At 37.3% G+C, this 15,682-nt stretch overlaps 1 protein-coding gene and 1 long non-coding RNA gene across 6 annotated transcripts in view; both read left to right on the top strand.

Annotated features, from left to right (window-relative positions):
• The window catches only part of LOC145551036 (uncharacterized), a 40,509-nt gene extending 32,269 nt beyond the window's left edge, over window positions 1-8,240 (top strand). The window contains exons 2-3 of the long non-coding RNA XR_014086794.1: window positions 7,148-7,209; window positions 8,116-8,240. This is a non-coding gene — a long non-coding RNA (uncharacterized LOC145551036). The remainder of the gene's footprint in view (window positions 1-7,147; window positions 7,210-8,115) is intronic.
• A 3,848-nt stretch (window positions 8,241-12,088) lies between these two features.
• The window catches only part of mtss1lb (MTSS I-BAR domain containing 2b), a 53,437-nt gene continuing 49,843 nt past the window's right edge, over window positions 12,089-15,682 (top strand). For all 5 annotated transcript variants that reach the window (XR_001776461.2, XM_017303983.2, XM_017303984.2 and 2 more), the window contains exons 1-2: window positions 12,089-12,173; window positions 13,085-13,158. Coding sequence is in view for 4 of the 5 variants with exons in the window: in XM_017303983.2 (XP_017159472.2) it covers window positions 13,140-13,158 (19 nt within the window). In the remaining variant the exon portion in view is untranslated. The remainder of the gene's footprint in view (window positions 12,174-13,084; window positions 13,159-15,682) is intronic.

The raw sequence follows: 15,682 nt of genomic DNA, 5'->3' as shown, positions 1-15,682 counted from the left end.
TTGATTGAGTACAACGCCCTGGAATCCAAGAGCGGCTAAAGGCTCCGCACACCTGTAAGGGACAAGATCCATGTACCCAAGTGCTCGTTATTACAAGGGAGTGAGCTGCCATTAACAGAAGTGATTATTGGAATTAAGTAACAGTGTGAGCTACTGGGTTAATTGTTCTAATAATTGGAAAGGGTGATAACTTTTGGATTGTAGGCAGTTAGAGACTAGACGAGTCCTCCCGCCACCAGCTTAAATAGAATGTTCTCTAGATTATCCATGGAGTAAAAGCCCTAGTAACTAGAGACTTTCCCGACCCATTAACTGGAGAGCTAGCCAATAGTCAGTTTGTGAGATTTAAGAGGGCTTAGTTTGGGCTGGCAATAACTAACAAACCTTTTAAGCTATTCAATATTACATCTTATCTTAATCCTATATGTACGGAAAGTCTCAAATATCTTCTCCATATGTCTGGCCCAAGAATACCCATTTGTGAAATCCGAAAGGAAATGTGCTTTGTTAATCTATGATCTGGTATTTTAACGAACGTATTCCACAATCTAACCACATCTGCAAAATGGTTAGATATTGCAGATATCTAACTTCACGTGATAAACCCATATCTCCATATAATGCCATTTTATGGAGTATTTCTATGCACATATAAAAAATATCGCAGGGCTCTACACTGAACTTTTTCACTGGGAGGTTGTTGACAGTAACTCCGACACCGTAATCCAATACTGGGCAAACACAAGACCTCTACAACTCAGTATACACCTTATATCATTTGATCAATCAATCAATTTAATTTTATTTCAGCACATTTCAGCAACAAGACATTTCAAAGTGCTTTACATAATAAATCATTATATTAATTCAAGTGCCATTGTTAAATTCTTAACCGATTACATTTCAAAAGCAACTCTAACCAGCTGGGATTTTAGTCTAGATTTAAAGGAAGGTAGTGTTTCAGCAGTTTCAGCAGTTTTTTGGAAGCTTGATCCAAATTTGTAGTGCATAGAAGCTGAAAGCTGCTTCTCATCGTCTAATTCTAGTTCTGGGGATGCAGAGCAGTCTCTCAGAAGACCCTGACTGTGTTAATATTTGACTGTATTTATAACTGAAGCTAGCTCTCTTCCAGCTGAGTCCGATTGGACTTTTACTCCTTCTTCCAATGTCAAATATTCATCCACAGTAAATCCCAAATATTTATGTTTTTACAATAGACAAATCTGTAGGCCCAAAACAAAATGTAAATGTTATCAATGCACTACTCCGTTTTCTGAAAGGAATAACTTAAGTTATTCATTTCAATAAACTATTGCTCCTCTAGTATCTAGTTGATAGGTGATAGAGGATCCGCAGATAGATACTTGGGGAGTGTTTTAATAATAGATTTTGCCATTTAGATGGGCAAAAATCCTGTTCACAATACGTGGAAAAAACTTGAACAGCCTGGTTCATTTCACATTGTATTCAATCTTTTATTCAGACTTCATTTTACAGATTACTGTAACCCATAACCTTCCCTATTGATAACCTTCCTTATCCTTATGAAGTAAATTTTCTGAAATGTAAGAGTTTAATTGAAGATTTGAGGAACTCATTGGCATGGAACTTCAATTTGATTCTTAATAGCTACTGTCCTTTCTAAATAAGATTAATACCATTAAGGATAGACAAACCTACCAGAAAATATATCTCCAAAGTCAGTTTGCAGCTTGTCCAAAACCTTGTTAATATCAAGACATATTAGCCATCCTCCTGAACCACTTCTAAGGGAATCTTTTTAGTTTTCTGGAGCCTAGTTGATTTATTAAGTTCTAAAATGCCTGAGGGTTATGAGTTTGATTTGTATATAAATAAATCCAGTTTCGGACAAAGTGGTGGAGTTCTTTCCAATTAGTTACTCAAAGTACTTACAATTAACAAAAAGGGTCTAATAACTCGACAATTTATCAAAGTAATTTTTGACAATTTCAACATAGTAGATGAAGTTTGAGACCAAATATATTAAATTTTACAAATGTCCGATGAAATCTTTGCCTGATTGTAGATTATGTAAGTTTACACTAGAAAGTATGAACACATACTTTGTAGTGTTCATTCCTCATCCACAAACAGAAGTCTTTTTAAAGTTACTGCTGTAAAAGCTTCTTTTTCTTTTTTGCTTCATATCTTTTCTCCTTTTGGAAAAAAAAAACAAACATATATTGTTACATAGCCGATATAGAAATGGATAATTGTCGGAAGGAAAACAAAAACAACTTTATGGTTTTTTTAAATGTTTTTTAATCACAGTTCTTGTCAGAACAAGATTTAAATGTGTTGGTAAATAACGCCATATATTTTAATTAAGCTTAATTTTTTCTGCTATATTACAGGCAGTTTTAAACTGCCTTAAAATGATCAGTTATGGTAATTTCTGCTGTATCTACCTATCCTGGAGTGTGTATGTCACTATCCAAGAAGGGACTTGTGTCATTCTATACAGACCAAGTGGGGACCTTTTTATTTTATAATAGGTTTGACATAGGCTGTTTTAAATTTGTCTATAAAAAATGTGCTGTGTAAATAACTTTTTAAGCCGATTCAGCTTACATGTTTTTGTCTTAAAAAAAATGGGAAAAAATCTGTTAATTTCTTCTTTTTTCCACCCATCCTGGAGTGTGTATGTCGCTCCATCCTATCCAAGAGGGGACTTCTGTCGTTCTATACAGACCAAGTGGGACCTTTTATTTTCTAATAGGTTTGACATGGGCTGTTTTAAATTTGTCTATAAAAAATGTGCTCTGTAAATAACTTTTTAAAGCTGATTCAGCTTACATATTTATTTGACTTAAAAAATAGTTCAGTTAATTTCTTCTTTATCCCCCATCCAGGAGTGTGTATGTCGTTCCATCCTATCCAAGAGGGGACATCTGTCGTTCTATACAGACCAAGTGGGACCTTTTATTTTCTAATAGGTTTGACATGGGCTGTTTTAAATTTGTCTATAAAAATGTGCTCTGTAAATAACTTTTAAAGCTGATTCAGCTTACATATTTATTTGACTTAAAAAATAATTCAGTTAATTTCTTCTTTATCCCCCCATCCAGGAGTGTGTATGTCGTTCCATCTGGAATTAAAAATATACACATAGATATTTATCTATTTATTTCTGTCTGACCATTCCTACTTCATTAAGAAGTTCAGAAGTAAACATGTTTGATAATAGGCCATTTTCTTATTTATCCTGGAGTGTGTATGTCGCTCCATCCTATCCAAGAGGGGACTTGTGTCATTCTATACAGACCAAGTGGGGACCTTTTATTTTATAATAGGTTTGACATGGGCAGTTTTAAATTTGTCTATAAAAATGTGCTGTGTAAATAACTTTTAAGCTGATTCAGCTTGCATATGTTTTTGTCTTAAAAAAAAGAAAAAAATCAGTTAATTTCTTCTTTTTCCACCCATCCTGGAGTATGTATGTCATTCCATCCTATCCAAGAGGGGACTTCTGTCGTTCTATACAGACCAAGTGGGGACCTTTTCTTTTCTAATAGGTTTGACATGGGCTGTTTTAAATTTGTCTTTAAAAATGTGCTCTGTAAATAACTTTTTTACTCGTTATGCTGATCACTTTGTGCTGCAGATCCTTTCACTATTGGAATGTCAGTTTATATACCATTGAACCTATTCATGATGAGGAAACACTTCTGACAATGTTTTGATCTGTAGGTTATATCAACTGAAATAATTCACCTAAAGCTGTTTTGATTCAGCTTACATATTTTTTGTCTTAAAAAATAATTCAGTTAATTTCTTCTTTATCCACTCATCCTGGAGTGTGTATGTCGTTCCATCCTATCCAAGAGGGGACTTCTGTCGTTCTATACAGACCAAGTGGGGACCTTTTATTTTCTAATAGGTTTGACATGGGCTGTTTTAAATTTGTCTATAAAAAATGTGCTCTGTAAATAACTTTTTAAAGCTGATTCAGCTTACATATTTATTTGACTTAAAAAATAATTCAGTTAATTTCTTCTTTATCCCCCCATCCAGGAGTGTGTATGTCGTTCCATCTGGAATTAAAAATATACACATAGATATTTATCTATTTATTTCTGTCTGACCATTCCTACTTCATTAAGAAGTTCAGAAGTAAAGATGTTTGATAATAGGCCATTTTCTTATTTATCCTGGAGTGTGTATGTCGCTCCATCCTATCCAAGAGGGGACTTGTGTCGTTCTATACAGACCAAGTGGGGACCTTTTATTTTCTAATAGGTTTGACATGGGCTGTTTTAAATTTGTCTATAAAAAATGTGCTCTGTAAATAACTTTTTAAAGCTGATTCAGCTTGCATATGTTTTTGTCTTAAAAAAAGAAAAAAAATCAGTTAATTTCTTCTTTATTTCCACCCATCCTGGAGTGTGTATGTCATTCCATCCTATCCAAGAGGGGACTTCTGTCGTTCTATACAGACCAAGTGGGGACCTTTTCTTTTCTAATAGGTTTGACCTGGGCTGTTTTAAATTTGTCTATAAAAACTGTGCTCTGTAAATAACTTTTTAAAGCTGATTCAGCTTACATATTTTTATGACTTAAAAATAATTCAGTTAATTCTTTTTTCCCCATCCTGGAGTGTGTATGTCGCTCCATCCCATTCAAGAGGGAAACTGTGTCGTTCTTCACCAGCCAACAGTGGACCTGTGTCGTTCTGTACAGACAAAGTGGCGACCTTAATTTTTCCTGTAATGCCTTTGACATGTTCTGGAACTAAAAAAATATACACTCATTTATTAATTTATTTCTGTCCGTTTGTCCATCCCTACTATATTAAGAAGTTCAGAAGTAAAGATATTTGATAAAAGGTAATTTTCTTCTTTATCTGGAGTGTGTATGTTGCTCCATGTCTAACAAATGTTGGGATCTGTAGTTTGTCAACTAACATAGTTCACCTTAAGTTGTTTTAATTCAGCTTACATATGTTTTGTCTTAAAAATAATTCAGTTAATTTCTTCTTTTTCCCCCCATTCTGGAGTGTGTTTGTCACTCCATCCCATCCAAGAGGGGACCTGTGTCGTTCTTCACCAGCCAACAGGGGACCTGTGTCGTTCTGTACAGACCAAGTTGGGACCTTTTTTTCTTGAAATGCCTTTGACATGGGCTGGAATTAAAAATATACACATATTTATGTCTTTCCATCCCTACTTTATTAAGAAGGGACCTGTGTCGTTCTTCACCAGCCAACAGCAGACCCCTGTCGTTTTATACAGACTAAGTGGGGACCTTTACTTTGTATTGGAAATCGAGAGGACCCTTAAGAGACAAAACTCATATTAAATATATATATTTGTTGTTGATACTGCAGACCTTATTTATTCATGCCATCATTAAATGGTATTCAAAAATTATTCATTTTTCATGACGGTCATTATTTTACTTTTATGGGTAATATTTGCATTAAAAATAATTAATTATACAACATAACCCAGTTAAATCATAAATGTATTAAATAGTTAAAGTAATTCATTGTAGTAAGTAAATCCTCTTTAAGTCAAAAGTGGGTAGTCAGTTCTAATGCAATATGTAAAGGTCCCCTCTTTGTAAGGTAAACATCGCTCAGAATCTAGGTGCCCTCTTGGCAATTTCTTTAAAAATGATTAAAAGTCAAATATTCAATTATATATATGGTAATAGAGCTTTAAAGTAAATTGTATTATGAGTTTCAAATTTTTCAACAACTAGAAACAGAAGTCCCCTGTTGGCAGGACTAACTGATAGTCCCTGTTGGTATGGTATACATGTATGCGTGTGTTCGTGGTGTGTGTATGAGTGTGTTTATAGGCATGTGAGAATGCACACGCGTGTGGTAGATGAATTAGATGGCTGCACCCGAGGAGCGGAGGGGTTTGGGGAGATAAAGGAAGAGGTGAATGAAGGGTGAGAGCTGGGGGTGGGTACAGTGTACCACTGGCATATGTTTTTGTGTGTGCACTTGTGTGTGTGTATGTGTACTTGCATATGCTACATAGAGGACCACTTTCACCATTTTTACCAACAAAGAGAGATCATTCGTGCAAAGTGAGGATCTTTTCTTGAACCTCCTTTATTTTTGAACTTCTGTTGATTTAAAGGTTAAATTTTGGCTAAGGTTAGCAACAGACTAGTAATGGTTATGGAAAATGTCTGGGCATAATTCAGTTACTAAAGGAATGAAAGTCAATACAGAGTTCTCAGTTTGATGGAAGTACAAGGATTTGTGTGTTTATGTGTGAGTCTGTGGTAATGCTTTTGAGGATCTAAAAACAGGAAATTGAGTAAATGAAGTAGAAAACAAGGCAGATAAGTAGAGCAAGATGCAACAGAATAGAGCGATGAGAAATGATCGTGTTAGCCATTTCTGACTGAATAGAAACACAGACATGTATGTTTTAATTATCTGTTGGAGAAAGGAAGGAAAAGGTCATATTTTAGGAATTTATTTGGAATTACACGTCCAACATCCTGACTTTTCGATGAGTGTTCTTAATGGCTTTATAATTCCTAAATACAAACTACATAATACCAAACACGCATATGGTTTTACAAAGTAAAAGCACTTCCTGTTTGGTTTAGAAATTGATGTTAGCTTATCACTGATGTTAACTCATTATTACTGTTTTCTTCTGCAAATTTAAAATACCGTAATTGAATAAATACAACAACTTGTCAATTCTCGACATAAACAGTAATTCGTGAGAAATTTTTTTGTATGTTGAATTTAATGTTTAAAAAGGTGATTGTTAAATGTTCTTGTGTTGCATTAGGTCAAAGGATAACACAGGATATAATTCTTATCTGAAAACTGCAGTTGTCCAGTTTTGTTTTAAATATGTTTCAGCGCTATAGTGGTACTTTGGGGATGAATGCTTCCAACCAGATCCAGTCAATTGGAAACCTTTTACATAATACACTTGCTTAGAAAGTCCAAAAGAAAATCATCCATTGTAACTGAATGTTTTTATTTTATTATTATTATTATTATTATTATTATTATTATTATTATTATTATTATTATTATTATTATTACTCTGGCGCCCTCTGTATCTGCAGAGAAAATAAATGTACTGGAACTTTTTAAATAAATGTTTGTCGGTGATAACTCATCTGACTGTGTTTGTGTTGCCAGTGCTCCTATCCTGTGTGGGAAGACTTCAGCGCCAAGGCCACCAAGCTGCATTCCCAGCTCCGGTAAGCTCTGCAGAAACCAAGAGATCCACTCTCTAAATAAAACAATATATACTCACACACAACACCCTGCAAAAGTAGTTATATACATTAAACTTCTTCGCACTTTGTCTGATTACAACCACAACCTCAGTGTGTTCTGTTTGAATTACAGAACACAGAATTGCAAAGTAGCACATGACTGTAAAGTGAAGAGATGATGCTGACTTTGGAGAAGCTGCAGAAATCTCAAGCTTGGTTGGAAGAGCCTGTCAGTAGCAGGACTGTTAGCTGTGCTCGCAAATCCTGCCTTTGTTACGAATAAAAAATGACTCAAGGTATTCTTGGATAAAAGCCATAAGAAGTACTGATCATGATTTGAGAACGTTTCTCTGGTCAGTAGTTAGGACAGATGGCAAAAATTGATGGAACTAATTGATGGAGCTATGCTGGTCAGAACAAGCCTATTAAAGTCCAGACCTTAACACAGGTGAACATTTTGTGACTAGACAGTAAAATTAATTGTCAAAATGTGTCACATCTAATATGACTGAGCTTGAGCTATTGTGAAAGAAGATGTGCAAAGCTGCTAAAGAGTTCATCCCAAAAGCTTTTCTACAAAGTTTTCCTAAGTATTCATTTGCAAGGCTGAAGACATCACTACTGTACATTGTTTCTCTATGTTTGTCACTAAGACCGCCAATTAAACACCATGAGGTTTATGAAATATGGAAATATAATATGGAATATGGTTGGAATATGGCAAAGCAAGTTGAAGGAGCATGAATACATGTGCAAGACAATGACTAATTGGATAAAGACCTCAATAGATATAAATAGTAAACTTTATCACTACTCTATTAGTCTGATATTTTCTGTATTGATTTTTGATCTGATATAGTTTATAAAAGTGTGTTTTTATCCACATAGAACCACTGTTCTGGCTGCTGTGGCCTTCCTGGATGCCTTTCAGAAAGTGGCAGACATGGCTACCAACACTAGAGGTAGGTCTGTTTGTTAAAGAAGAACACCTATGTGCTCAAAATACTATAACTGTTGGTTTTTTGTCCATTTTTTCCTCCACTTTTGTCATTGCTCTTGGAAGCATGCTTAGTAAACTGGTGAAAGGGTTTCCAGCAGCCCAGAGGAACACGAGGTTATAAAGTTAGAAAGAAAGCTACAGGGCTGGTTAAAGGCACTGAGAAATGATGGGAACAAAGCTGGTTATTCACTGGCTGAAATTCCTCATAAGATGTCTGTAGATAAATCTTGAAATTAGAGAATCTGTGTGTCAGTTAAAAGATTTCTGGTATTTGGGTGTCTTGTTCATAAGTGATGGTGCTGCTTTAGTCTGGTGTTGGTGTTGAGCCAAACAGTGATGCACCCATTCATCTGCCTTCTGACCCTCACTAAGGGTTGTGACATGTAGATCATGGCCTTAAGGACAAATGGCTGAATGGAGGTTCCTCTGTAACTAGTTGGACTCAGACTTAAGGTTACCCCAAACTTCATCAGAAGCCAAACAGTTGACACATATAAACAGTAAACTTTATCACTACTCTATTAATTTGATATTTCCTGTATTGATTTTTGATTTGATATAATTCATAAAAATTAGTTTTTATCCACATAGAACCACTGTTCTGGCTGCCTCTATTTGACCGTTCATATTCACACACACCTTTAAGTCATGACGTAGATTACCTTGAAGACACCCCTACTAATTCACTGTACATCACACTACCTTGTACCCGCTGGAGTTCCCTCCCTGGATCCTCTACTTTGGTTTTATGAAACAGTGACAGGGACAGCGCCACACCTTTCCACAGACAGCCTCCTCCGTGGACGATAACGTTACAATTCCCCCCCTGGAGTTATTAAATATTGACAATCTTTGCAGTTATTGAGTGAAGAATCGTACAAGCATACATAACTGCTCACTGCATATGGCAAACACTATTCAAACTGATGATGAGAGACTTTTATTGGAAAACAGAGTGTCTTCAGTCAGAGGCTTCTTCAAATTCACTGTAATACAGACCACTACAGGAGATCTTTCCTGCCAACAGTCATCACCATCTGCAATAACTCTTTCTGGAATTGATGAGTTACAACAACATTTAATTCCCTTTGTGATCAGTAAAATGTTTTTCAACTGAATTGAATTGAAAATCATTCATGTCTCTTGTGGATACAAAAACCTGATATTGGAACAGAAATAGCTAAAGCGAAATATCAACATTGCTGTCCGAGCGCATTTCACAAAACACTAACAAACTTCTGACCAACCAGACAACACTTTGCACAGAGCTTTGTGGAAATAGTTCGACCCGGGGCTGGTGCTGAGTTTGGCAGTCTGCTGCCTCTGTGCAAATAAAATGATACATCTACGTCAAAGACAACCGACTTCAGCACTTGAGATGAAGTATGAGTGAGTCTTTAGAGATAGATTAAGGACTAGAGCTTCTACTCCTCCATGTTGAGAGGAATCAGATGAGGCACCTGACCAGTTGGCCTCATTTGGAGCTGTTTTTACTTATGCCCTGATGGTAGGACACCCTGGGGCAGATCCAAAGCTCACCTGCGGAGCTGTGTTTGCCTTCCAGTCTGGCAATGATGACAGATGATGGTAGATGAGATTACACTCTCCACTGCAGACTTACAGAAGACCTATATCTTGGTGCAAAGACTGAAGGACCAAAGGGTACTCAAAAAGTACTCTGCTCTTTCCCCTCTTCACAGTTGCATCCTCACCTCCTCCATCACTTCTACCTCCACTCCTGGGATGGAAATAGTGTCTGTCATTTTCCCTTTTCCATTACATCTACAGCTATCTCATTTATGTTGTTCACATTCAAGATGATGACAAAAGATATCCTTGGATTGAGGACAGGACTCAATACAGTTCCAAGAAACTTGGGAACTGTATTGTTCCTGTATTGGACTGTTGGATAGTGATGATGAACAACAGGTTGCCATGTTCCCACAATGTTGGGAGCATGAAGTCATCCAAAATCATTTTTGTAATCTTACAGCAACCTTTAGCCACAATAAGTTGCTAAAGTTCAAACTTCAGCCTAACCCTAGCTGAACTTTAAAGGATTCTGCACTTTGCCATTTTAAACTGGTTTAAGTTTTCTTTTGCTGTTGACATGTTTAGTATTCCACCAGGATGCAACACAGGGAAATCCTCCTGCTGTTGTTATTTATTAGGTGCAGATGCGATACAGTGTGTGGGATGAAGATGTGTGTGTGTGTGTGTGCGCGTGTGTGTGTGTGTGTGTGTGTGTGTGTGTGTGTGTGTGTGTGTGTGTGTGTGTGTGTGTGTGTGTGTGCGTGTGGGGGTGTGTGTGGGTGTGTGTGGGTGTGTGTGTGTGTGTGTGTGTGTACCACACCAGGTGGGCTCCTACAACCGAGGATGCAGGAAGAGGCTCATGCTGCTTTTACTGGCCAGACAGGAAGTCTCTAAGCTTTGTCAGCTTATACCAAATGTGCTTCCATTGCTGCAAATGCACAAAAATATAACGCAAATGTTGCAGTTCTACTGACGCACGCTGCTCACCAGAGTTCGTGGTGTGTGTATGAGTGTGTTTATAGGCATGTGAGAATGCACACGCGTGTGGTAGATGAATTAGATGGCTGCACCCGAAGGAGCGGAGGGGTTTGGGGAGATAAAGGAAGAGGTGAATGAAGGGTGAGAGCTGGGGGTGGGTACAGTGTACCACTGGCATATGTTTTTGTGTGTGCACTTGTGTGTGTGTATGTGTACTTGTATATGCTACATAGAGGACCACTTTCACCATTTTTACCAACAAAGAGAGATCATTCGTGCAAAGTGAGGATCTTTTCTTGAACCTCCTTTATTTTTGAACTTCTGTTGATTTAAAGGTTAAATTTTGGCTAAGGTTAGCAACAGACTAGTAATGGTTATGGAAAATGTCTGGGCATAAATTCAGTTACTAAAGGAATGAAAGTCAATACAGAGTTCTCAGTTTGATGGAAGTACAAGGATTTGTGTGTTTATGTGTGAGTCTGTGGTAATGCTTTTGAGGATCTAAAAACAGGAAATTGAGTAAATGAAGTAGAAAACAAGGCAGATAAGTAGAGCAAGATGCAACAGAATAGAGCGATGAGAAATGATCGTGTTAGCCATTTCTGACTGAATAGAAACACAGACATGTATGTTTTAATTATCTGTTGGAGAAAGGAAGGAAAAGGTCATATTTTAGGAATTTATTTGGAATTACACGTCCAACATCCTGACTTTTCGATGAGTGTTCTTAATGGCTTTATAATTCCTAAATACAAACTACATAATACCAAACACGCATATGGTTTTACAAAGTAAAAGCACTTCCTGTTTGGTTTAGAAATTGATGTTAGCTTATCACTGATGTTAACTCATTATTACTGTTTTCTTCTGCAAATTTAAAATACCGTAATTGAATAAATACAACAACTTGTCAATTCTCGACATAAACAGTAATTCGTGAGAAATTTTTTTGTATGTTGAATTTAATGTTTAAAAAGGTGATTGTTAAATGTTCTTGTGTTGCATTAGGTCAAAGGATAACACAGGATATAATTCTTATCTGAAAACTGCAGTTGTCCAGTTTTGTTTTAAATATGTTTCAGCGCTATAGTGGTACTTTGGGGATGAATGCTTCCAACCAGATCCAGTCAATTGGAAACCTTTTACATAATACACTTGCTTAGAAAGTCCAAAAGAAAATCATCCATTGTAACTGAATGTTTTTATTTTATTATTATTATTATTATTATTATTATTATTATTATTATTATTATTATTATTATTATTATTATTACTCTGGCGCCCTCTGTATCTGCAGAGAAAATAAATGTACTGGAACTTTTTAAATAAATGTTTGTCGGTGATAACTCATCTGACTGTGTTTGTGTTGCCAGTGCTCCTATCCTGTGTGGGAAGACTTCAGCGCCAAGGCCACCAAGCTGCATTCCCAGCTCCGGTAAGCTCTGCAGAAACCAAGAGATCCACTCTCTAAATAAAACAATATATACTCACACACAACACCCTGCAAAAGTAGTTATATACATTAAACTTCTTCGCACTTTGTCTGATTACAACCACAAACCTCAGTGTGTTCTGTTTGAATTACAGAACACAGAATTGCAAAGTAGCACATGACTGTAAAGTGAAGAGATGATGCTGACTTTGGAGAAGCTGCAGAAATCTCAAGCTTGGTTGGAAGAGCCTGTCAGTAGCAGGACTGTTAGCTGTGCTCGCAAATCCTGCCTTTGTTACGAATAAAAAATGACTCAAGGTATTCTTGGATAAAAGCCATAAGAAGTACTGATCATGATTTGAGAACGTTTCTCTGGTCAGTAGTTAGGACAGATGGCAAAAAATTGATGGAACTAATTGATGGAGCTATGCTGGTCAGAACAAGCCTATTAAAGTCCAGACCTTAACACAGGTGAACATTTTGTGACTAGACAGTAAAATTAATTGTCAAAAATGTGTCACATCTAATATGACTGAGCTTGAGCTATTGTGAAAGAAGATGTGCAAAGCTGCTAAAGAGTTCATCCCAAAAGCTTTTCTACAAAGTTTTCCTAAAGTATTCATTTGCAAGGCTGAAGACATCACTACTGTACATTGTTTCTCTATGTTTGTCACTAAGACCGCCAATTAAACACCATGAGGTTTATGAAATATGGAAATATAATATGGAATATGGTTGGAATATGGCAAAGCAAGTTGAAGGAGCATGAATACATGTGCAAGACAATGACTAATTGGATAAAGACCTCAATAGATATAAATAGTAAACTTTATCACTACTCTATTAGTCTGATATTTTCTGTATTGATTTTTGATCTGATATAGTTTATAAAAATGTGTTTTTTATCCACATAGAACCACTGTTCTGGCTGCTGTGGCCTTCCTGGATGCCTTTCAGAAAGTGGCAGACATGGCTACCAACACTAGAGGTAGGTCTGTTTGTTAAAGAAGAACACCTATGTGCTCAAAATACTATAACTGTTGGTTTTTTGTCCATTTTTTCCTCCACTTTTGTCATTGCTCTTGGAAGCATGCTTAGTAAACTGGTGAAAGGGTTTCCAGCAGCCCAGAGGAACACGAGGTTATAAAGTTAGAAAGAAAGCTACAGGGCTGGTTAAAGGCACTGAGAAATGATGGGAACAAAGCTGGTTATTCACTGGCTGAAATTCCTCATAAGATGTCTGTAGATAAATCTTGAAATTAGAGAATCTGTGTGTCAGTTAAAAGATTTCTGGTATTTGGGTGTCTTGTTCATAAGTGATGGTGCTGCTTTAGTCTGGTGTTGGTGTTGAGCCAAACAGTGATGCACCCATTCATCTGCCTTCTGACCCTCACTAAGGGTTGTGACATGTAGATCATGGCCTTAAGGACAAATGGCTGAATGGAGGTTCCTCTGTAAACTAGTTGGACTCAGACTTAAGGTTACCCCAAACTTCATCAGAAGCCAAACAGTTGACACATATAAACAGTAAACTTTATCACTACTCTATTAATTTGATATTTCCTGTATTGATTTTTGATTTGATATAATTCATAAAAATTAGTTTTTATCCACATAGAACCACTGTTCTGGCTGCCTCTATTTGACCGTTCATATTCACACACACCTTTAAGTCATGACGTAGATTACCTTGAAGACACCCCTACTAATTCACTGTACATCACACTACCTTGTACCCGCTGGAGTTCCCTCCCTGGATCCTCTACTTTGGTTTTATGAAACAGTGACAGGGACAGCGCCACACCTTTCCACAGACAGCCTCCTCCGTGGACGATAACGTTACAATTCCCCCCCTGGAGTTATTAAATATTTGACAATCTTTGCAGTTATTGAGTGAAGAATCGTACAAGCATACATAACTGCTCACTGCATATGGCAAACACTATTCAAACTGATGATGAGAGACTTTTATTGGAAAACAGAGTGTCTTCAGTCAGAGGCTTCTTCAAATTCACTGTAATACAGACCACTACAGGAGATCTTTCCTGCCAACAGTCATCACCATCTGCAATAACTCTTTCTGGAATTGATGAGTTACAACAACATTTAATTCCCTTTGTGATCAGTAAAATGTTTTTCAACTGAATTGAATTGAAAATCATTCATGTCTCTTGTGGATACAAAAACCTGATATTGGAACAGAAATAGCTAAAGCGAAATATCAACATTGCTGTCCGAGCGCATTTCACAAAACACTAACAAACTTCTGACCAACCAGACAACACTTTGCACAGAGCTTTGTGGAAATAGTTCGACCCGGGGCTGGTGCTGAGTTTGGCAGTCTGCTGCCTCTGTGCAAATAAAATGATACATCTACGTCAAAGACAACCGACTTCAGCACTTGAGATGAAGTATGAGTGAGTCTTTAGAGATAGATTAAGGACTAGAGCTTCTACTCCTCCATGTTGAGAGGAATCAGATGAGGCACCTGACCAGTTGGCCTCATTTGGAGCTGTTTTTACTTATGCCCTGATGGTAGGACACCCTGGGGCAGATCCAAAGCTCACCTGCGGAGCTGTGTTTGCCTTCCAGTCTGGCAATGATGACAGATGATGGTAGATGAGATTACACTCTCCACTGCAGACTTACAGAAGACCTATATCTTGGTGCAAAGACTGAAGGACCAAAGGGTACTCAAAAAGTACTCTGCTCTTTCCCCTCTTCACAGTTGCATCCTCACCTCCTCCATCACTTCTACCTCCACTCCTGGGATGGAAATAGTGTCTGTCATTTTCCCTTTTCCATTACATCTACAGCTATCTCATTTATGTTGTTCACATTCAAGATGATGACAAAAGATATCCTTGGATTGAGGACAGGACTCAATACAGTTCCCAAGAAAACTTGGGAACTGTATTGTTCCTGTATTGGACTGTTGGATAGTGATGATGGAACAACAGGTTGCCATGTTCCCACAATGTTGGGAGCATGAAGTCATCCAAAATCATTTTTGTAATCTTACAGCAACCTTTAGCCACAATAAGTTGCTAAAGTTCAAACTTCAGCCTAACCCTAGCTGAACTTTAAAGGATTCTGCACTTTGCCATTTTAAACTGGTTTAAGTTTTCTTTTGCTGTTGACATGTTTAGTATTCCACCAGGATGCAACACAGGGAAATCCTCCTGCTGTTGTTATTTATTAGGTGCAGATGCGATACAGTGTGTGGGATGAAGATGTGTGTGTGTGTGTGTGCGCGTGTGTGTGTGTGTGTGTGTGTGTGTGTGTGTGTGTGTGTGTGTGTGTGTGTGTGTGTGTGTGTGTGCGTGTGGGGGTGTGTGTGGGTGTGTGTGGGTGTGTGTGTGTGTGTGTGTGTGTACCACACCAGGTGGGCTCCTACAACCGAGGATGCAGGAAGAGGCTCATGCTGCTTTTACTGGCCAGACAGGAAGTCTCTAAGCTTTGTCAGCTTATACCAAATGTGCTTCCATTGCTGCAAATGCACAAAAATATAA

Source organism: Poecilia reticulata, chromosome 3 (genome assembly GCF_904066995.2).
Source record: "Poecilia reticulata chromosome 3, P_reticulata-male-v2, whole genome shotgun sequence".
Lineage (NCBI taxonomy): Eukaryota > Metazoa > Chordata > Actinopteri > Cyprinodontiformes > Poeciliidae > Poecilia > Poecilia reticulata.
Note: the sequence above shows the minus strand (reverse complement) of the source record. Positions and strands in the feature narration are given on the sequence as shown.